At 37.8% G+C, this 23,170-nt stretch overlaps 1 protein-coding gene across 6 annotated transcripts in view; it reads left to right on the forward strand.

The window, feature by feature from the left end:
• PDE7B (phosphodiesterase 7B) overlaps positions 1-23,170 on the forward strand; it is a 584,077-nt gene that overhangs the window by 373,587 nt on the left and 187,320 nt on the right. For 5 of the 6 annotated variants that reach the window (XM_047860044.1, XM_047860045.1, XM_047860043.1 and 2 more), the window contains one exon: positions 842-902. In XM_047860044.1, coding sequence (XP_047716000.1) covers positions 896-902 — 7 coding nt within the window. In that variant the 5' untranslated portion in view covers positions 842-895. Of the gene's footprint in view, positions 1-820; positions 903-23,170 lie in introns of those variants that run through there. The other variant, XM_047860042.1, reaches the window with a different exon arrangement.

The raw sequence follows: 23,170 nt of genomic DNA on the forward strand, positions 1-23,170 counted from the left end.
TTCAGTTTATCTTTAATTTGCTCATTCTTGATTATTAGTGTGGTTGAATTTATCCTGTGTGTTTACTGACCATTTAGATCCCCTCTTCCATCCATTGCTAGTTCCTTTATCTGTTTTTCTATTGGACTGTTTGCGATTTTCGTATTGATTTTGGAGGATTTATTTACATATTCAGGTACTAACCACTTGTCAGTCATACACGTAAGTGTAGTCCATTCCTAAAGAGCTAATTGTTGTCTCCAGAGTTTACCTTGCACAAAAATTTTAATAAGCAAGTTAAAAATAAGATATAGGTAAGAAAGTTGCCATTTCCATGAGTCTGTGAGTTCAGGAAGAGCATTATGAATACCACCTTTTCATCATTTCCTTACTTGTTTCTTTCAAGTTCAGAGAGTTAAGTATAGGCCACCTAGTTTTGTGTTTAACAATGTGTGTGTTTGATTGCAGAGTGGGTAGTTTAGAATAACTCCCATCTGAGGAAGGACCAGTTTTGAGAGTGATTAACCTCCAATTATTAGATCTAATAGACTGCATATCTTCCACTGAAACAGAAAACATTAGACACCGAATGCATCTCAGGCCATGACTCCTCAGAGGAACACCCAAAATGAGCTCTAGGCAAAGGCATAAGGCATGAAGGAACAATCCATCCCAACTTAATATCTCAAGTATTTTACTACCAGGAAAATCCCTACTCATGACACAAGTCCCTAGACTCAGATAACCAAGGAAAACATGAGAAGTAGAATAATGTTATGCTGATGTCAGGTTGCATAGACACATTACCTTGGGAACACTGATATAAAATCTGAAAATAATTATGGCTTTCTTTCTCTTTCAGAGGTGTGGTGAAATCTTGTTTGAAAACCCTGATCAGAATGTCAAATGTGTTTGCATGCTAGGTAAGAAGACTTCTCGTTTTAGATATATTAAGTATGTGGATGTTCTATGGACTTGCTGTTCTTCTGTTGCCTTGCTGACTGTCTCTTGTTGCATATTGCAGAGGCTTATAGGCTTTTTTATGGGTTTATAGACAGGTATAATACATGTATATTGGAACATTTGATGACAAAAAAAAGGTTTTTATCTTATTAACTGTCAGTAAGTCAGGAATCATGTATCTGAGCATTTCAGAATTTTTCTTGGTTCATCAGCATAACATAGAATTGGGTGCTTTGTATTCACGCACATGTAATGAAAAAGTAAGAATCACGCTGCAATTCCTAAACTGGAAATGATAAGTTAGGTAAGTAAACTATGAAGAATTTCTATCACAGCACAAAGCTCTTACAGTGCCTGGGAGAACTATAAATGTGAACTAATCTACAGTTACCCACAATGCATTTGTAATAAAATTACAACACTGTAATGAAAAATAATTTGTTCTTGTAGGATGATGTATCATCAATGCCTTTCACAAACTCTTAATATATAATATTCCAGTAAGAAATGAAGTGGATATTATTTTCTTCATTTTATAGGTTAGTAAACTAGTACAGAGAATACAAGTGATGCACTTAACCTCAAAGTGAGAAATAGTCCAAATCATGACGTGAACATTTTTAAAATGTAAAGCTTTAGGTACAGTGTTTAGATCTTATTTCAATCACTAAACTCTGTCTAATTAACTTTCAGTTAATTATTGAAATAGGACAAAAAACAGTAGCTTAGACAAATAAAAATAATCCTTAAATTTGACTTTCACCAAAATTTTACCCTGTCCATTCCAACTTTGAACAACACTTATTAGCAAAGAACAAAAGTATTCATTTTAGCTTCTTCCATTTTCTCTGGCTAATTCAAATATTGGCATCTAGCTTATTGGTGAGATGACTCAAAAGCAGTCAGCAAGATAGAGGCATAGGAAGGTCTTGGTAATGTATAATCCAAGATAATCAGGTAATAATAACCAAGGATTGCTCATGACTTGAAAAACAAGCCAAAAATACAAAAACAAAAAAACAACAAACAAAAACAGACACCATATTTTCCTAGTCTTATGATCCTCATTTTCTTGTGCTAGTGTTTAAACCTGTTGCAGTTCCTATGTGTTTTCATTTTAATTAAGATGGTAACCATCAAGTAACCCATCCATTGTCAAATGAATAGTGCATAACAATGAACATAGCATAGCATCCATACAACCATTTCAAACATCCAGTATTCCTATCCTTTATGCCTCAAAAATGCTGATAGATATAGATAGGTAGGTAGATAGATAGATAGATAAGCAGAAAAAAATCCCTTTGTCTAGCCATTATGTCCCAACCTTAGATTTGGGAAAACATTTCATTACCACACCAAATCTATTCATCAATTAACTTATTTAATTTTCACAATAATAAAATGAAGTTTGTGCTAGTGTTATCCTCATTTTATAGTTAATAATAATTGAGGCAAATGGTTAAATAAGGTACCTTAATACCATTAAGATATTGTATGATTATGGCTTCTACCTAATCTAGTAATTTTAATCATTTTTTTAACTTCTAGTGATTTTAAGCACATGAGCACATCATCTATTTTGCCTGAATTTTCCTCTGTCCTGGTTTCTCTGTGAGTTACCTGTTTCGTTTATAGCTACGACAGGGACAGCAATAGACTGTTTTCTACTGCCTATAGACTTGTTCTCACTTAAAGTAAGGCCAATTATCTTCCCATCTCTTCTGGATTATATGGAATGGTTTATATTGCTGCCAGAAGACATTCCTGGCCACGAAGTGTATCCCAGTGAATCTGCCACATTATGCAACATTCAAAAATTAGAAATAGACTTACATTAATCAGTTCTATATTACTTTTACTGTCATAACAATTATAATTAATTAAACGATTAAATATGTGAGAGGTGGAGTCTATCCTAAACATCTTAGATCATTTATCCTAAGCAAATTAAGGCATGATCTCTCTTTCAAAATATAAATGTCCTTGGCAATAGCAGTATATTATTGAGCTTGTAGATTTCATTAGTTTATTAGATTTCTATTTTCTTAGTGATAGGGAACTAAATAGTATAAAGTAATTGTAAGAATGGAAGTTTTTGTTAGTTTTGGGGGCACAGGAAAAATAAAGATGGAATAGGAAGAACAACGGTGCATTTTACCTTTAAAATAGATGGTAAATATTTATTTGGTGTCAAAAATAATACCACGTCTAGAGACCTTGATTTATTCACATAGTGAAAATTGTGCCTTCAAGGAGCTTACATCTAAGAAGGCTTAGGCTTTTTCCTACTTATCTGTTTAAGAGGATTGCTACAAAATTTAATTGAAACATTTACACAGTCCTTTGAAATCTTAGATGAAAGAGAATACCAAAATAAAATTGTTATGGATATCAATACACATGGATCAACCCACCATTAGCAGGTGTCCACCTGAAGCCCATGGGCTGCCATTTCACAGCAATACTGTACAAGTTAATAAGAGGAGAAGTGAAATCAAATGGTTTATTCCCTTAAAAAAAGAGAAAATCAAGTTATTAACATGTAACTCCTGTAACTGAGACCATATCATATTTCATCAGGAAAGGGCATCTGTATTCACACAACAGCAAAACACCTCTTTACCATCATTTGAAGAATTTGTTGCTTCCTTTGAAAGGAACCTGCGATCATGCCCTTATGGCTTCTTAAAGCATTTCTTGAGAAAGCGTTATACCTCCAACAGTAAAGGATATTCTTTGATATTTTAAGGGGCTATTAACTTTTCTAAGTATTGCCAATCATGAGTATAGTTTATATTTTTGCAGGTAATGTATAATGTTTTTATGAATAAAGCAAAATATCTAGACAAGGAAACCAAAGATATAAAGTCTGCATTTCCAAACCTTCATCTCTCATCTTTTTGCCACCGCAGAACTGAGTTCCCTAAGGGAGGCCAACCTGAGACATCCCACAGCTTTAAATGGTGAAGTTGGGCTCACTTTAACCCTTAAAATCCCCCCTCTTTTCCCACTCACATGCCAGATTTGGGGTGCCTGCCCAGTTCCCAGCTGTGATCTGGTTTCCACACAGTTGAGACAGAATTTGGAAGAGGGTCACTAGCCAGGGACACCATTTATAGTTCCTTCTCTTCCAGTAGTGTGTCCGCAGATCATTATGACAGATACTTAGAGTATATGTGTTAAGCTGTGTACCTCACGACTTCCATAAATAAGTTATCCTCACCAAAGTCGTGCTTCTGGCTTATTACATTAAGTGAGACATCAGTGCAAAATTTACCTTGAGTTACTCTGAAACACGAATTCAATGCAGTTTTAAGTGGAAGCAAACTACTATCATGTATAGGTCTTATGGGGAAATCATTTCTGGATTCAGAGGAATGGTTCGTGCTGCATATGAAGGTAAAAAAAGATGTCCTGCAGGGCTGGCTGCACTGAGTATTAAGTATTCGTTCCGTAGAATTCTCTCAGAGAGGGCAAATGTGGGCAATTGAGTTAAGCACCAAATTGTAATAAATGTTGCTTTCTTCTTTCCTTCATCCTTAGGGCATATGTTTAAAACTTGTACTTCCCCCATCTCCCTCCTTTTTTAAAAATTTAGCCATGAGATTTCTTTCAACCCCAGATTAACCTCAGAAGTGCACATCACTGTATTAAAAGGTATATAGCAAGACTTGCACCTTAATGAGGTATAATGAACTGATACCAAAGGAAAAAAGAAGTGGAGGAGAAATTAGTTCTCATTGCACGAGTAATGTAGGAAGGATGATGAGTTACTAAAAGGATTTGACCTTTTAAATATAATGAATCAAACTGATTCACAAAGAACCAAGAGTATTTTAAAAAATTATATAAAGTGAGCAATGTTGAATCATTTCTTAGTCCGCTTGCCAACCTCACTCTGTGAAATGATAAATCTTGGGGAAAAAAACTTTCAAAAAAGCATTCCCCATCAGACTCGATGCCTCTTACAACTGCTTCTTTCTCCTTATTCCTAGAGTGAGATTCTCTTAAATAGTAAGCTTTAATTTGTTGGGGGGTTTGGGGAGGGGGGGTTGGGGTGAGGGGAGTGGTTCTAATTTTTTAAGTTATTTTATTTGAGTATAGTTGACACACAATGTCACATTAGCTTCGGGTGTTCAACACAGTGATTCAACTTCTCTATACATTATGCTATACTCTCCACAAGTGTGGCTACCCTCTGTCACCATACAACATTATTACGATATCATTGACTCTATTCCCCAGACTGCGCCTTTTATTCCTATGACTCATTCATTCCGAAACTTGAAGCCTTCATCTCCCAGGCCCCTTCACCCATTTTGTCCATCCTCCACCCCCTGCCTCTGGCAAGGATCAGTTTGTTCTCTGTATTTATAGGTCTGATTCTGCTTTTTGTTTGTTTGCTTCTTCATTTGCTGTGTCTTTTAGATTCCACATATGAGTGAAATCATACGGCGTTTGTCTTAGTCTGACTGATTTCAGCGCAATATCCTGTAGGTCCATCCATGTTGTTGCAAATGACACAATTTCATTCTTTTTTGTGGCTGCATAATATTCCATTGTATATGTATACTGTATCTTCCTTACCCATTCATCTGTGAATGGACATTTAGGTTGCTTCCGTATCTTGACTATTGTAAATAATGCTTTAATAAACAGGGGTGCAGATATCTTCTTAAATTAGTATTTTTGTTTTCTTTGGGTAAATAGCCAGTAGTGGGATTACCGGATCATACGGTATTTCTATTTTTAGTTTTTTGAGGAACCTCCCTACTGTTTTCCACAGTGGCTGCCCTAGTTTGCATTCCCACCAACAGTGCATGAGGGTTCCTTTTTCTCCACATCCTCACAAACCTTTGTTATTTTTTGTCTCTTTTGATTTTACCTATTCTGACAAGTGTAAGGTGAGATCTCATTGTGGTTTTGACTTGCATTTTCTTTAATCTGTAACTTATGGTATTTTGTTGGCTCAACTTCTCCAACCTCTTTATCAAGGTTTAAGTTTATAATTTTTCAAGGTTTGAAATTTTCAGTGATCCTTCTTTTGTTTCATGCATGATTTTTTTCATGGTGATTGGTGCTTCGTCATTGAATGTAAAATATGCACTTGTTTTTACCTGCCGTGGTTTTTTGTTGAAGTTTATTAGAAATCAGTTAAAGAGATTTACAGTCTTAAAGCAAGAAAATACCACAAAATCAATGTTTCATTAGCATTCAACATAAACAGAGAGACTTGCTTTCTAGTCATACTACCAAAAAATAAACTGTGTACTCATATAAAATGTTTTGTCTTTTAGGCTTTAATTTATAATTTTTTCTGCGAAGTAGAAATTAAAACATCTGTTCTTCCTAGCCCAGGGGTTGTACTGGTGACAGAATAAAATGTTCTGTGAGGAGACTTTGCCTGCTGTAATGTCCTAAATATTGTTTATGCATCAATAAATTGGTAAATAAGTAATAAACAATTGAAAATAAACAAATTGATAATAAAACATAAATAATAAGTTATTTACTGATGACATTAATAGTGTTTAGAAAAGCAACTGAAAAGCTGACACATTATATAAAGGCGAGAACAATTTCTAAAAGTATCAAACGCATTCTTCAGAACTGTGTAGTAACTCTGGGGCGCCTGAGTGGTTCAATTGGTTAAGCGTCTGACTCTTGGTTTCAGCTCAGGTCATGCATGATCTCATGGTTTCATGAGTTCGAGCCCTGCATTGGGCTCTGTGCTGACAGTGCAGAGACTGGTTGGGGTTCTCTCACTCCCTCTCCCTCTGGCCCTCCCCTGCTCTCTCTTGCTCTCTCTCTCTCTCTCAAAATAAATAAACTTAAATTTTTTTTTAAATTGTGTAGTAACTCAAAGGTATTCATTCAATTTTCATTCAACAGATATGCATTGAATACCTGCTACATGCAAGGTATTGTCCTGGGCACTAGGAATACACACCCAATGGGACATGTGTCTTGTCCTTGGAGGGTTTAACAGTCCAGGAAGAGACTCAATCCCTGAACCCCCAAATCTGCAGCACCAGCTTGAGATGACACATGAAACAGTAATAATAATAATAATTATTATTATTATTATTATTATAAAGAAGTATGTTGGGACTTCAAAAAATGGGGGAAGTGTATACAGTTGGGATATGAAGGCCTGTAGACTTAGATATGCAGGGGCTGAGAAAATGGCAGCATTCTAGGTGGATGCATGGCCATATTCAAAAGTCCAGATAAAAGAAAGCTGGGGAGTCGGAGGGAGCAGGAAGTGTTTCAGACCACATGGATGATGGAAGAATAAATTGAAAAGGAATTGGGGGCCTTATTATGGGCAGTTTGACTGTTGTCATTGACTCTAAAAAGAGAGAAGTATCAGATAAGAGAGAGTCCTGATCTCTTTTATTTAGAGAGTATTTTTTCAATTATAGAATTTTAGAGAATACTCTGTAAACTAGTTTCTACTTGACAGCTGTTAAGAACAGCCATTCATCAGATACTTATGAAATTAAATAATTTTAACTCAATAACTATTTGAATCTGATGACCTGAATTCTAGATTCGATTTTTTTCATCTTAATCTTTTCCCATTGATATTAAATATTATAGTATTTTATTTAAGAAGTAAAACAACATTGTAATCTTTTATACTGGAGAAAATTGTTAAAAGGTTTTTTTTTCACTTTTCAGAAATTTGTCCTCTAATAGCATGGGTAATTTTTGATATATTTTGCTTTTCACTGGCATCAGCTCATGATTTTTGTATGTAGACAACTTTGAGGTTCATAAATATTTTTCTTAAAATTAATACACAATCTGTCAAATAATATTTGATATCAAAGTAGGCCACTGTGGTGTAGTAGAAAGAACAGGGTATTTAAAGATTTGGTACCAGCTAAAAACTCTGTGACTATACACCAGTCACTTAAAGGCTATAAATATCAGTTTACTCTTCTCTAAAATGGAATAATAAGTAATAATAACAGTATTATTATGTATGTTATCAGGTTTGTTGAGGATCAGAGAACACAATATTAAAGCATTCTATAAACTTTTAGAACTACTAGAAATATAACATTATTTTTATTAAATACTAATAAGTAATTTGTTTGAAGTACCTGCATTTCATTTGCTATTAGTAGTATTTTGTATATGCAAACTGACATATGCAGTATTTTGTATATGCAGTATATTTGATATACTGAGAATATTGAACTATCTCAATTTGGTTAAAGTGAACAGATATTTTCAAATGCATGTTTGCAATCTAGAAATAAGCATATTATCCTCATAGGTTATTAAAGAAAGACTATGGTGAGAGCTATTTTATGTGTACTTGACCTTAGAAGTGAAGGGCTTTTTTAAAAACAAAAGTTTTCAAGTTGATTAACTGATTTATCAAGATTAAAATGCCATAGAAATTTGAATTAATTTTAACTTACACTTTTGAAGCACTTCATATCATGTGGACAAATGGACAAATCAATTCACTCTTCCTATATGTATGTTCATGTATGAGATTTCCTAACTTTTAAAAGAGGGCAAATTGAAATCTGGATATTTCCAAGAAAAGGCGTGGGGGCATTATCCCAATCACTTACTCAGGATCTGCCTTATTTTACTTTTCATTGCACTTCTCAGCAAATGATGTATTTTATATTTCTGTCTGTTTGTTAATTGCTATGTCCCAGCGTCACCCCACCACATAGAATGTCAATATCATGACAGCAAGACTTAGTTTTATTCACTGCTGGGTGTCCAGCATCTGGGACAGTGTTTGGCCACCTAGCCTATATGAGAACCCAACATTTACTGAATGGATACATGCTGATACATTTGTGAGAACAGCAAAATCACCTGCAGGGCATGACCCAGATGTATCAAAAACTGGTTGGTATAGCATTTAAAACCATCTGCTACCTCAGCTAAGGCATGGGTAAGCTCCTACATGAACTAACTGGCAGTTTCCCAAGCATATTACTCGAGGTTACTGGATGATAACTGTGTAGTTCTCTACAAACAGGCAGTTAGGACCTAGCCTAGAAATCAGGTAATTAACAAATATTTCCTGAGCACGACCTATGCTCAACCCTCTGCTGGGGATACTCTGAAAGTTGATCTAATGAGCAAGGGAGAATCCTTATCATGAGAGTTTATTCCTCTGCAGATGGAACATTGTGTTGAGAAAACAGGAGGAGGGCTGTTATTTTGTCTTCTCTATGTTTACAGGAATATATAGAAAATCATTTTACCCTGAGGTTTATGATTTAAAAGTTTTTCTACATTGTCTTACTGACTTTAAAATTTTTTCTTTGGAAGTCGTTATTGCCTTGCTTGAGAAAAATAAGTCTCCTAGTTTCACAGTTGCTTTCTGTGGAATGCAGCAGCATTTCCAAGGCAACAAAACACCACGCTTTTGAATGCAGCAGGGAGCCAGGGCTCAGATAAGAGCTAGCTGCTAATAACAACACAGGCAGAGGTCATTCTGTCAGAACTGAAGCTATAAATCCCCAAGTGATAGAAGTGTCAGTCTTGTGTTAGTTTCCTTTTCTCTCTGAAGGAAGAGACCCTTCATACAAAGCTACACTTCAAAAAATTGTTCAATCAACAAATATTTATAGATACATAAGGCATGCCAGGGTAGGAGTGGAAGGCATGGAAGGAAGTTCTGGTTTCTGCCCTCAAGAAGCTTCCAATCTAGTAGGAACTACGTAGACAAAAACAACATAGCATGCTAGATCATAAGAAGGATGGGCCGGGGCGCCTGGGTGGCGCAGTCGGTTAAGCGTCCGACTTCAGCCAGGTCACGATCTCGCGGTCTGTGAGTTCGAGCCCCGCGTCGGGCTCTGGGCTGATGGCTCGGAGCCTGGAGCCTGTTTCCGATTCTGTGTCTCCCTCTCTCTCTCTGCCCCTCCCCCGTTCATGCTCTGTCTCTCTCTGTCCCAAAAATAAATAAACGTTGAAAAAAAAAATTTAAAAAAAAAAAAAAAGAAGGATGGGCCAAGGTCTTGTGGAAAGGGAGGGTGGAGTGGTGTCAGAAAGACCTACACAAGAGGTGAAAAGGAACTGAGTGTCAGAGAGAAGCAGCAGACAGACCTGTGAGGCTGGGAAGGGGCAGCCTGCTGGAAAAGCCATTGGCATTTCTAGGAAGAAGGAGCAGCAGGTTCAAAAAGCTTAATATGACTGAAAAGAAAAACTCTAAGTCATTACTCCTGAAGAATAGAGTAAGAGTAAAGAAATGATGGGGGTGCCTGGGTGGCTTAGTCGGTTGAGCGTCTGACTTCAGCTCAGGTCATGGTCTCATGGTCCATGAGTTTGAGCCCCACGTCAGGCTCTGTGCTGACCTCTCAGAGACTGGAGCCTGCTTCGGATTCTGTGTCTCCCTCTCTCTCTGCCCTTCCCCTACTCATGCTCTCTCTCTCTCTCTCTCTCTCTGTCAAAAATAAATAAACATTATAAAAAAATTTTTTAAAGAACAAAGAAATGATAAGATAATCAATGTGGAAAGGAAGGTGAGGCAGATTGAATGGTTCTATAACAGGACAAAGAATCATTTAAGGATGTTCAAGCAGAGCTACAATGTGAGATACATGTTTTAGACCGAGCTGGTTAACTAGAGAATGCCCTGGAGGAGGATATGACTGGAGAAAGAGAGGTCAGTTTAGGAAATTGCAATAATAATCAGATGAGAAATGATGAGTCCTGCCCAAACTGAGACGACATCAAGGAGGACAGGAGGCACAAAATTCAGGAGACTTTGAAAGGGGATGGTGGAACTTTATAATGGATTGACTATAGGAACGTTACTTAGAGGTGCTGTTTTACCCTTCCCCGGACAACCTTCCCCAGTAGAAAGTGCATGAAAATCAGATTTGCAACCATGGGAAATGAGTTAAATTTTGGACACAGCCAATTTGAGATGCTGAAGGAACTCTCAGAGATAGTAGGGAGTCTGGAGCTCAGAACAGTGATCTGGGAGAAGGCATTAGTGACAACATATCAGTGATGATATGAGGAGGTGAGGAGGAAGGTGGATGTGCACCTTGGAATGCTTGGAAGCAACATACCAAAGGGTTGAACTTGAGCAAGAGGAATCTAAAGAAGCTTAAATAGGTTGGAGATTAAGGAGTGAGCAGAGAGACAGAAGGAAAACAAGAGAGAATGGTATCGTCTTAGCCATGAAGAGAGAGATTCAAAAGGAAGATCGATAAAAATGTGAAGTACAGTAGAAGTCAAATGCGATCGAGATTAAAAGGCAATCGTTGGACTTAGCAACCTGAACTATCAGTGAGAGTATAACTAGTAGAAGGTCAAAGATAGGGAGGGTGGTGCACAGACAACGAGCAGAGAACCAAGGAGGGGCACTAGTCTATCAAGAAATTTGTCTGAGAAAAGAAGGTGAAAAATAATGATGGCCTGGAAGGAGTTCTTAAGATGGGAAAGATTTGAGAATGTTTGAGAATGTTTCAATTCAGAGAAAAAAGAGCAAGTAGAGGAAGTGGCTGAATGTTTCTGAAGAGAAAGGAAGTAATTGTGAGCTGGAAAACCCCTCCCACTGCCACAGAGAAAAGGCGGTGACAGTGGACAAGGAAGAGTAAGGGTGGAGACATGCCCATCAGGTTGGAGATGGGCAGAAATTGATATCTCCATCGAATTGCCTCCCTTTTGTTAAGAAGAAAGCGTGATATCTTGGAGAGAATAAGGAGAAGAATAGAGGAGGCAGCATGAAGAGGTAGATAAAGGTTTGAAATTAATGTAGGAAAGAAGAAAGAACTGACTAGAGATAGATCAAAGGGAATTCCAAAGCAGTTCTGATGTTAAACTCGATGAAGTAAAACACCAACGCCAATCTATACAAATTAAAAAGTGTTGAAAACACAGTGTGTTCGAAACGCACATTTCAGAAAAGTGACTGCCTCCTGTTCAAGAGCACCCTGCCTTCCCTTTTCTCCTTAGGGGTCTCCTCTTTCGATGGCCAGTCAAGGTAACCTGCACAGAGCTGCTTTCCTTGACCCTAATTCACAAGATCCTCTCTCTCATCCTGTAAATGTTGAATTATTTCTCCATTTTTTTTTTTCATCTAGCATGCATATTCCAAGGGAGTAGGTCTCCATCTTATTGATCTTTGTATTCCTAGCAACCAGCATTGGCCCCAAACTCCAAAAGAGCACAAAAATAATTCCTAATGAAGGTATAAGAAAAATTTAATGTTTCGTGTTTGCCCCAAACCTTCTCCTCTGACCCCAAGGTGCCTCAAGGGGAGTCTTTCTTGACCTATCTTGGCCTAAAAGGAGATGACTCCATATCCAACTCCCTATTGTCAAGGAGACCAGAGGCGCTAAGCCATTTGAGATCTGACGGTACCATTGTCTCCTGAGCTGGGCCGCCCCTGGCCTCTTCAGCCACCCCCGGAGCCACTGTAGTGGTTCATTTCCCTCAGTTACAAATTTTATTTAAAGGCTTTTTGCTCTCAGAATGAGTTCACCTAGGGATCCTTGTGTACATCAAACTGTGTTTTTATAATGTTCCAGAAAAGGTGTCATTTCTGGTTGACTCCCAAACAATGTTGGACTTTTTATTGAAATGAATACAGATTATAATTGTATTTCATTGTGAATTTATACATTTTTAAACAAATTATTCATGTAGCCTTGCTATTCAGGGTGGCTTAAGACGTCCCAATGTGGAAGTACCTGGGTGGCTCAGTCAGTTAAGTGTCCGACTTCAGCTCAGGTCATGACCTCCTGGATCGTAAGTTCGACCCCTACTTGGAGCTCTGTGCTGACAGCTAGGAGCCTGGAGCTTGTTTCAGATTCTGTGTCTCCATCTCTCTCTCTGCCCCTCCCCTGCTCATGCTCTGTCTCTCTCTCTCTGTGTCTCTCTCTCAAAAATAAATAACCAGTCTTATTTATAATGTTATAAGTTTATAATGTTTTCTAATGTGTATAGATTATAAACATGCACAAAATATAAAAATTTTCAAAGTTATGTATAGTATAAAAGTTTGTAGATTATAAAAGCACAAAAAGGTAGTTTTAAAATATTGAAAAAATAAATATTTGCTCCAATTGTATCAATTCCTTCTTTGAACTACAACATTTCTTTGTCATCTAATTACCAAAAAATACTTATTTACTTGCCAAGAGACCTTTTCCAAAGAGACGGCTAACTAGTAGTCTAGAAAGCTCAGTTTCCATAAGCCCAAAACTTTCATATCTGACAAATTAATGCAAGTCTTTAATTTTGTGACCCTGGCTTGGACATTATAAGAATTACTGATCTCAAAGGCAAATCTAAAATAGGTTATATATCATAATAAACAAATGCAAAGAATTTGCCTTTTCCTACTTTAAGATAGTCGATCACATATGAATTTAATACATTTGGCTTACAGTGAATATTCTTAAAATTTTACGACTTGCAACTTAATGAGATAGTAACATTATCTGTTTCTCTTTACCTAAATTCTAGATTCTGAAGTCTCTCATTCTATGTGGAACAGTAGAAAATTGGAGGTTTCATTCTGAAAGAGGCCCTCACATTCCTAAATATAAGAAAATAAATCCAGAAATGCTAATAGGATGTAGACTTCTGTAAGATTGGTGAACAGTATTTTTATTGTTCAATGATAGCCACATACTACAAATCTAAGAATTTTACAATATGTACTAAATCTATGAAAAGAGTTACCATGCTGATCTACTTTCTAAAATGTATATTACAGTGTCAAGAAAATGCATTTCAGGGGCGCCTGGGTGGCGCAGTCGGTTAAGCGTCCGACTTCAGCCAGGTCACGATCTCGCGGTCCGGGAGTTCGAGCCCCGCGTCAGGCTCTGGGCTGATGGCTCAGAGCCTGGAGCCTGTTTCCGATTCTGTGTCTCCCTCTCTCTCTGCCCCTCCCCCGTTCATGCTCTGTCTCTCTCTGTCCCCAAAATAAATAAATGTTGAAAAAAAAATTAAAAAAAAAAAAGAAAATGCATTTCAATATTTCTCACTTCTTTAAACAGTTAAATATTTGTAAAAAATAGTTGAACATTTTGGAAGTACGTACTGAATTCAAAAATACATTTTCCACATTTCTTAGGTAAAGTTCAGCATCTTATCCCTGAATTACTGCATTCATTATAGAATAAGTTTGTTAATAATAATTAACTCCACTAGGCAGTCTGTGTGAAAGATAGCTTAGTCCATCTGCTTTCACTTTTTGAATCATTGAAAGTCGTCTTTCATGAATTATGTTTATAAGATGGTTGACTAATAAAATGCCAAGATGACTGTGGGTAACAGTAGGTGAGCGACCACGACCGTGATTCAGTTAATTTAGCAGACATTTGGAACCTGGTCTTAAGCATATCTCTCTCAATATTTGAAGGGACTTAGTTCTTTCAGATATTGCTTTCATAGGACTTTAAAGTTGGGAAGAGCTTTGAAGGTCAAGTAGGAGAAGACTTCTTCTCCTAGCCTAGTCCACGTGCCTGGAGCCCAGAAGTTCAGGGCCAGATTTCAGATATGAGAGCGCACAGAATCATGTAAACTTTTAGGCCATTCAATGTAGTGAAGGATTTTTTCCCTACCTACAATTTTTTGGCAATAGTACTGCTGAAAATGGAAACATAGTCTATTTAAAAACAAAAATCAAGACAACAGTGTGACTGTGCATGCCTATTTTCTTTACTTCCCTGTAGGGAAAACTTCTTGGAAAATTGGATTGAAATATTATCTTTAGAAGAGCAAGTTTTTAATTAGTGTCTTTAACATTAGTAAATAGGAACTAATATGGTGTACATGTATCTAAGTTTATATTTATCAATAGCCTGATATCCCTCAACAATTGAAATTGCAGCTTGCATATTTATTGGCACTTCTAATTCTCCTGCTATTAGTCTATTTAGCTATTGGTTTATTTAGATAGAAAATTGTTTCTTACTTTTTTATTGAAATACAACTTAAATTCTGATGAGCATCCTACTTTTACACCTTAACGAATTCTTACAAAGTTAGTACATCCATGTAAAACTGAACAGATCAATATAGTTTTCCTCATACCTCCTCCCACACATTACTTCCCAAAGATTCCATACTGACTCACTGACTTCTATCACTATCCCCTAATTTTGAAATTAACATGAATAGAATCACAGAGCATTTTCTACTTTCTGCCTACCTTCTTTAAATCAACATTGTCTATGAGATTCATCCATGCTGTTGCACATAGCTACAGTTCATTCTTTTCTTGTTTCTTTTGTTATAGAGAAGAGGTCAATAAATTGACCAGGGGCTAAATCTGACCTGTCAACTGTTTGTGTAAATAAAGTTTGATTAGAACATAGCTATGCCCATTCATTCTTATATTGTCTATAGCTGTTTTCATATTACATTGGCACAGTTCAATAACTATGATTCAGTAACTATGAAAAAAGACCATACGATTGCCCCAAACCTACCGTATTACAGAAAAAGACTGCTGACCATTGCAGTAGAGTATTCTTGTGTGTGTGGGGGGGGAGGGCAATTTATTTATTTATCAATTTTAGTGGTAATGAACATTTACCCAGTTTGAACTGTTACAAATAATCTCTAGTTTTGGACTGTTAAAAATGATACTGCTGTGAACACTCTTATGCATCTTTTTGTGCACAGATATACACATCTTCACTTAAGTATTAACCTAAAGTTACAACTTCTAGTATAATTAGAATAGGGTATTATATGTTCAGCTTTAACTGATTCCGCCAAATTGTTTTCCGAAGTGGCTGTACCAATTCACCCTCCCACCAATTGTGTATGGTAGCCCAATAAATAAATTAACACTTGATAATAATCTTTGAGTAAAAGTTAGAATACATAATTCATCATTCCACTCCATACAAACAACATTTCATGCAATACCCTTTAATGAGATCATGTATCATTTATGTAAACAAGTCATTAGGTTGACAATGGTAGTAGTAAAACATGTATACTGTATTTGTTGATTAACAACGAATATTAAAGAACTGGAGTTTGTTGCATAAACCAAACCAGCAGCTATTTTTTGCTGAACGCTTGGAAATAAGTATCCCACAAGTGATCCTAATACATATTCCCCACCCACAGTGGAACTATAAACAAAACCCTGGTTCGTAAATAAAAACTCTTTTGTGTTGAGGTAATTAACTTCCATTTTTTTTCTTTTATGCAAAATACAAAATTAACCAATTTTATTTATTTATTTATTTATTTACTTACTTTTAGAGACAGAGAGAGTGGACACACTAGCAGGGGAGAGGGAGAGAGAGAATCGCAAGCAGTCTCCACACCCAGCACTCAGCCTAGCGTGGGGCTCAATCTCATGACCCTGAGACTGTGACCTGAGCCAAAACCAAGAGTCAGATACTTAACCGACTGAGCCACCCAGGCGCCCCCAAATTAACCAACTTTTTAAAGGCCTCAGGTTATAGATATGAACTTATAATAAGAAAATTACAGTTAAGGTGTCTAATCCTGGCATATCAATAGTCACTAGCATAGTGATTCTATAAATCACAGAGCAGAGTGATTGTAAATCTAATCCTCACAAGTTTTTGTGGATTTTATTGACAAATGCTTTAGGAGTGAGTCAGCAAAGTATTTTCATTTTCCCTTTTTATCAGTTGCTCTCATTTTGGGTATTTCCAGGTGGAGCTAGAAAAGTCATCATTAGCCAGTATCAGAATTGAGTGCAATGACAGGATTATAACTTCCCCAAACTCAAGATGTTTTTGACTTCGTGAATGGTGGAATCATGCATAATCTTTATTTCCTTCTTTTTGTCTCTCTGTATCTTCCAAGTGTTCAGCAAAGGGTAATTATTAGTTTTATAATGAGAGAGATTTTAGGTTGTTTTTCTGATTTCTAAGGGTACAAAGCTTGTTTCTTATTGCTTGTTTGCTATACTAAAACCTACATCAGACAAGTGTCAAAACTTTGAGAACTTGTTCCAGCCGTGAAGCGGACCTACTGGAGGAGGTGTTTGTAATCTGGAACTGCGCCTTGAGGTAGCCAGTATTTGGGTTGCTACATCTTGGGGATGAGTTGTGGCTTTTATTAACTTATCTGTCACAAAGTTACTTTCCCCCAAAACAAATGGACTTTCTGAGATCAGCCGCTCCCTTTGCAGATTGCGTGTAATCCCAGCAATCCTGTGCCTTGTGTCACAGCTAAAAGCCCATGAAATAGCACAGAAGTTGCAAAACAATATGAAAGTCAAGTAACTGAGGTTTGTGGTTCCCCAGCAAATGGAAGTCTTCCAGAACAAACATGCTCAGTCTGTTGCACCGGGGATGGGTGAGGGCTCATTATACAAATGTTATGAAATAATATGGAACAAAACCCTGTGGAACTTCCTTAGGTCCTCAAAATTTTAACAGGCAAATTGTTAAGAGCCTGTCTCTGCCTCTATCTCAGAGAACCCCCGCCACCACCAACCAAGCTGTTATTAAGAGGTATTTCAATTATACCAGAAGAATTTGTAACTTTCATTAGGCAAGCAAACAGAAGACAATTGCACCTTTCCATGTTCATGGTCTCTATATTATTCCTTTCTTCTCAGCAGGGACCCCAAAAGCACAAGGTTTTTGTCTAAGTGAATAAAGGTGTGCATGCAGTTCCGTATTCAGAGAAGAAACAAGGAGAAATGTTTAATGGCTCTGCATGTCCTAAAGTCTGTCTCAAATATAGGAAGATACTGCTGACATAAAACTATATACAGAATTACGTACATGCTGTGTTTTTCCAAATATGTATGGTTGTATATAACTGTGTATGTATATAATTTTTAGTGGTAGAGAAAAAATTTACTTGATTCATCATATGTTTCTGTATTTTACAGTTTTCCTACCATGAGCATGTATTTGTTCCTTTTAGAGTAGAAAAAAATTAAAAATGAAGGACCTTCAGCAGTGAAATTGCTCTATATGATACTATAATGGTGGATACATGTAATTATACATTTGTCCAAACTCACAGAATGTGAGTAAGCCCTGATATAAACTTGGAACTTTGCTGATAATCTGTCCATGTTGGTTCATCAGTTGTCACAAAATGTACCACTCTGGAGGGAGATGTTGATAATAGGAAGGTCTGTGCACATGTAAGGGCAGAAGATACATGAGAAATCTCTACACTTTCTGCGCAGTTTTGCTGTGAACCTAAAAATGTTCCTTTAAAAAAGTTTGTTTAGGAAGGAAGGAAGGAAGGAGGGAGGGAGGGAGACAGGCAAGGAAGGAGGGAATGAGGAGAGAGGGCAGACCTGCTCATAACTTAAAAAAGGAAAGAACCTTGGGGCGTCTGGGTGGTGAAACTCTTGGTTTCAGCTCAGGTCATGATCTCACGGTTTGTGAGTTTGAGACTCACGTTGGGTTCTGTGCTGATAGCATGGAGCCTGCTTGGGATTCTCTCTCTCTCCCTCTCTCTCTGTCCCTCCCATGCTTACACACACATTCTCTCTCTCTCAAAATAAATAATTTTTTTTTAAAGGGAAGAACTTTAAAGCTACATAAAAAGAACTGGGAAAAAGCAGTGTGCAGTTGTAGTCTGGTGCACTCTGGAGAGGCTCTAAGAGGTTGTTCAGGGACAGGACCCTGCTGGAGAACTTTTCCTGAGAATTAAGAGACAGGCAAGCCTTTGTTTGGGCTCTATCATCCAGTTTATTGTTTTCTCACAGGAAAATTTAAATGTGTTGTGACCCCTTCAGCAATCCATCTGTTTTTCAAATAAAACACTTTTTCTGAGTCTATTTTTAAAGTAAACCCTCTACTGGAAGGAAATTCAGTGGCTTCCCTAAAATATATAGCCTTGACATTGTATCCATAAGCATTGTCATTACAAAGAGCAGTGTTGAATACCAAGATTTCTAATGTACAGTTACAAATTAATGACAAAAGAAGGAAAATGTTTTTTGTATGATATTTGCTTATAAAATGAGCCTGGTTAATCCAGAGTTCACATCATATAATATCCTATGGCTACATGATATGGTAATGCTGATTCACCCAACAAAAATAGGTTATTGAGTACTTACCAACTGTATACACTCCTTTACTAGATAGCAGAAAAACAGCAGTGAATAAAACAGAAAATCCCTGCCCTCGTGGAGTTTAGATTTTAGTGGGACATGGGAGCGGAGGGGATGGACAGTAAACAATACAAATAGGTAAGTTATAGACTACATTATTTTATTTCTTTAATGCTTATTTATTTTTGAGAGAGAGAGAGAAAGTGCGAGCCAGGGAGGAGCAGAGAGAGAGAGGGAGACACAGAATCTGAAGCAGGCTCTGGGCTCCACTCTGTCAGCACAGAGCCCGATGGGGGGCTCGAACCCACTAACCGTGATATCGTGACCTGAGCAAAAGTCAGACACAACCAACTGAGCCCCCCAGGCACCCACATTATTTTAAAGGTGACAATTTAAAGGACCACATTCTACTAAGAGAGAAATAAAGCAGGGGTGCCTATGAGGAATGGAGTAATGTTAGTAAGGGAGGGGTGGGGGTGCAGATGTTAGCTAGAACAGCCAAAGTTTTCCCTGAGAAGGGGAGCATAAGCCAGGCTCTGTCCTATGTAGGAAGAATAGGACGTGCCAAAGCTTTGAAGCAGGCGTGAGCGGGAGGACCCAAGGAGCAGAGGAAGACAAGTGTTCCAAAGCCCAGGAATGAGAAGGAGGAGGAGCTGAGAGGTCCTGGGAGCCAGATCACATGAGTCATTGCAAGGACTCCGGGTTTATTCTGCAAGAGATGAGGAGCCATCGGAAATTTTCGAGCATTGGTGTCATGTTTTAAAATACTGGATACATTATGTTCATTTTTCAAATTAACTAAACAAGAAAAGAGTGCTTGCATTATGGTGCTAGAGAAGTATATTCGCGTTGTCCGGAAATGGGTGCTGGAAGGATGTATCTGCGGAAATAACAATAAGCAGATTTAATGCCATATGTTACATAGGTTCCAGATAAATGATACTGTTAATGTTCATCTAACTTAGAAAATCAAACTGGGGGAAGTATCACTCTAAAGTGGTTAAGATTTAGAAAGGAAAGGTGATTGGCAATCTCATATTTAAAATGTTTCCTGTCCTTAGAATGTTCTTATTTACTTTATTTGTCTTCAGAGAGGCCTTTTTTGTTGCTGTTTAATTTTAATAGAGGGGACTGTCTCTGTTTCAGTGCTTCCCTCTTTGACTCTTTTCCTAATTGGTAGCTTAGAATCATAGTTAATGGTCTACTCAGGAAACCAGTTTCACTAAAAAGCAAAAGAAAGGGAAATGTCTCCCTTTTCTATCATCTTAAAAACTGTTTGCAAATATTAACAGTTAAGCAGGATCCGAGCGTCTTATGGCAAACAGCGGGGACGTTGGATTGTTGGAAGGTTGTGCACACACAACGCCCCTGTGCCATTGACCTAGACTAGAATGTGAATACTGCCCCCTGGAGTTGCAGAAAACTCTCTAATGCAAAGATTCAATTGAGCGTCGGAGGCCTGATTTCATGTCCCGCCTCTTCTCCTAAAAGCTGTTTCACCATCTCTCTCTGTCTCAAATTCTTCATCAAATGTGCTCGGCAACCCCCTAATAATTCCTACTTTACATTGCTTATAACTTTGAAGATAAAATAAGGTAAGATGAGTGAAGCACACGGGGAAAAAAAACACAACAATCTAGGCCAGCGTAAGGCAAATGAAAAGTATGGTTACTTTTTACCTAGAAACCATGGCAGCTGAATGAACTTGCTTTTTCTGTAGATTGCCTTTGGTGAAACATGACTAACTGAATGGAATTGCTATCACCAAAATATCAGCTTGCACCAAACCAGGATAAGGGCGCCTGGGTGGCTCAGTCGGTTAAGCATCCAAGTCTTGATCTCAGCTCAGGTCACGATCTCATGGTTCATGAGTTTGAGCCCCGCATCAGGCTCTGTGCTGACAGCGCAGAGCCTGCTTGGGATTCTCTCACTCCCTCTCTCTCTCTGCCCCCTCCCCACACGCTCTCTCTCTGTGTGTCTCTCTCAAAATAAATAAATAAACTTTAAGAGAAAGAGACGAAAGAAAGAAAGAAAGAAAGAAAGAAAGAAAGAAAGAGAAAAACCAGGATAATGCTCTGACAGGGTAAGTCTTAAACCCTGTGACCTGGGATCAGAAGTAACGAACTGTCTGCTCGCAGACAACAGTAGCAAATTTGCTCAGCCGATACTCCTGGATTAAATGTCCTGATTAATCTTTTAGGGTCTGTGTCCATATGTGACATTTTTGAAAAGCAGCGATGCTTAATTTTTTATTAGACTGCGCAGTTTGGCTTGTCTTCATTCCCGAAAATACACACAGACGCTGTAGGAAAGCTTTTGGCAGAATGAACACTGGAATAGAAAGGAGATGAGAGGTCATGGGAGAAAGGACATGACTGATACCTAAAAGGGAGCCAGTGTCATTTGCACTGGACCTGAAGGCACACTGCAAATTCTTAAGCCAAGGTAGCTAAGGAAAGAGAAAATTAATGACTCCTGAGGAAGTATTCTCTTGAGAAGACTTGGCAAGAATGCTGTGGTTTTTGAAAAAAAAGGCTTGCTTTTGACCACTCTGAAACATTCAAATTCATATCGAAACAAATGACTCCAGAATCTCAGTTAAAAAGAGTTTCTTAATACTCATCAGATACATATATTAAAATATTCATTTTTCTAGGGACAGTTTTGAAAAAAGACTTCCCTGTAATGAAGTAGTAATCAGAACTCATTGACACTTCATCATATTTCAAAATCTTCCTTGGCTCATTAGAGAGCACAAAAGTGTCTCACAGATGAAGAGATAAGTTCACTATTTTGTAAACAAAGCTGGAAATGTTGCAGCCATCTGTGCTGAATTTATTGCCAAAATTTTACACTTAAGTTGCAGTTTTTAAATCTTCTTTGATATCAAAAGCTTCAAGTCCAGAAGCTCTAGCCAGTACCTGCTGTATAATAGAATCATTATTAAGCCTACATTACTTCATGTTGCTTTGGAAAGTTTAGTAGAAATTGCCTGTTGCATCACTCCTGGACATTTTTAATGTCCTGTGTCATGGAAAAGAACCCCATGGCTGTTCCAGTGCAGAAGGAGGAAAATGGGAGGAGAAAGGAAGGAAACACAACACAAGTGGGGAAATTATGAAGAGAGGTGAGTTAGTAAAATGCCATGCCACAGTCAACAGTGGCCTAAGAGTGTTTTACTAGAGAAAATGATTAATCGAGTCAGCGCAAAATAAATAAATAAATAAATAAATAAATAAATAAGATCTAGCTTGTACCAAAACTGCACGCATTTATTTCTCAGCAAATACTTATTGAGAACCTACTACGTGCCAGCCATTCTTCTCTGCCGAAGAGGAAACAGCAGTGAATAAAATAAGATCTCTGATCTCATGAAGTTTACATTTCAGTGGTTGAAATAAATACAAATTAGGTAAACCCATACAGTTTCAGGTAGTGATAAAGACTATGCAGGAAACAAAGGCAGAGTAACACACTGTGGGGCGGGGGTAGCTTTTTCAAGTAGGATAGTCTCTAAGAAGGCATTCCAGGCAGAGAGAGAGCTGCAAAGGGTGGGGAACAGCCAGAAGGTTACCTGGAATGACTGGACAAGAGTGAGAGCAGCAGAAAGGAGCTGAGTTCAAAGACACACAGGTGGGAGGGCATTCTACAAGGTTCTCTAGGCCAGTGTTTCTCAAACTTTAAAATGCACACAAATCACCTGAACATATGGTTAAAATACCATTTTTTAAATTTTTTTTTAACGTTTATTTATTTTTGAGACAGAGAGAGACAGAGCATGAACAGGGGAGGGGCAGAGAGAGAAGGAGACACAGAATCCGAAACAGGCTCCGGGCTCTGGGCGGTCAGCACAGAGCCCGACGCGGGGCTCGAACTCATGGACCGTGAGATCGTGACCTGAGCCGAAGCCGGTGCTCAACCGACTGAGCCACCCAGGTGCCCCTAAAATACCATTTTGATTCAGAAAGTCTGCAGTATCAGCCCCAAGATCCTGTCTGTCTAACAAGTTCCCACATGACGCTGATACTGCTGGTGCCCAGAACGCATTTTAAATATCAAGCCCCAAATCCATGGCAAAGAGTTTAGACCTCATTCTAAATTCACTGTTCTGAACAGAGAGTGTCATAACATAACTTAGGTTTTAATGAGATCACACTTGCTGCTGTGCAGAAAATAGATTCTGAGTGGGCACTGGGG

This window comes from Prionailurus viverrinus, chromosome B2, assembly GCF_022837055.1.
Source record: "Prionailurus viverrinus isolate Anna chromosome B2, UM_Priviv_1.0, whole genome shotgun sequence".
In the NCBI taxonomy this organism is placed as follows: domain Eukaryota; kingdom Metazoa; phylum Chordata; class Mammalia; order Carnivora; family Felidae; genus Prionailurus; species Prionailurus viverrinus.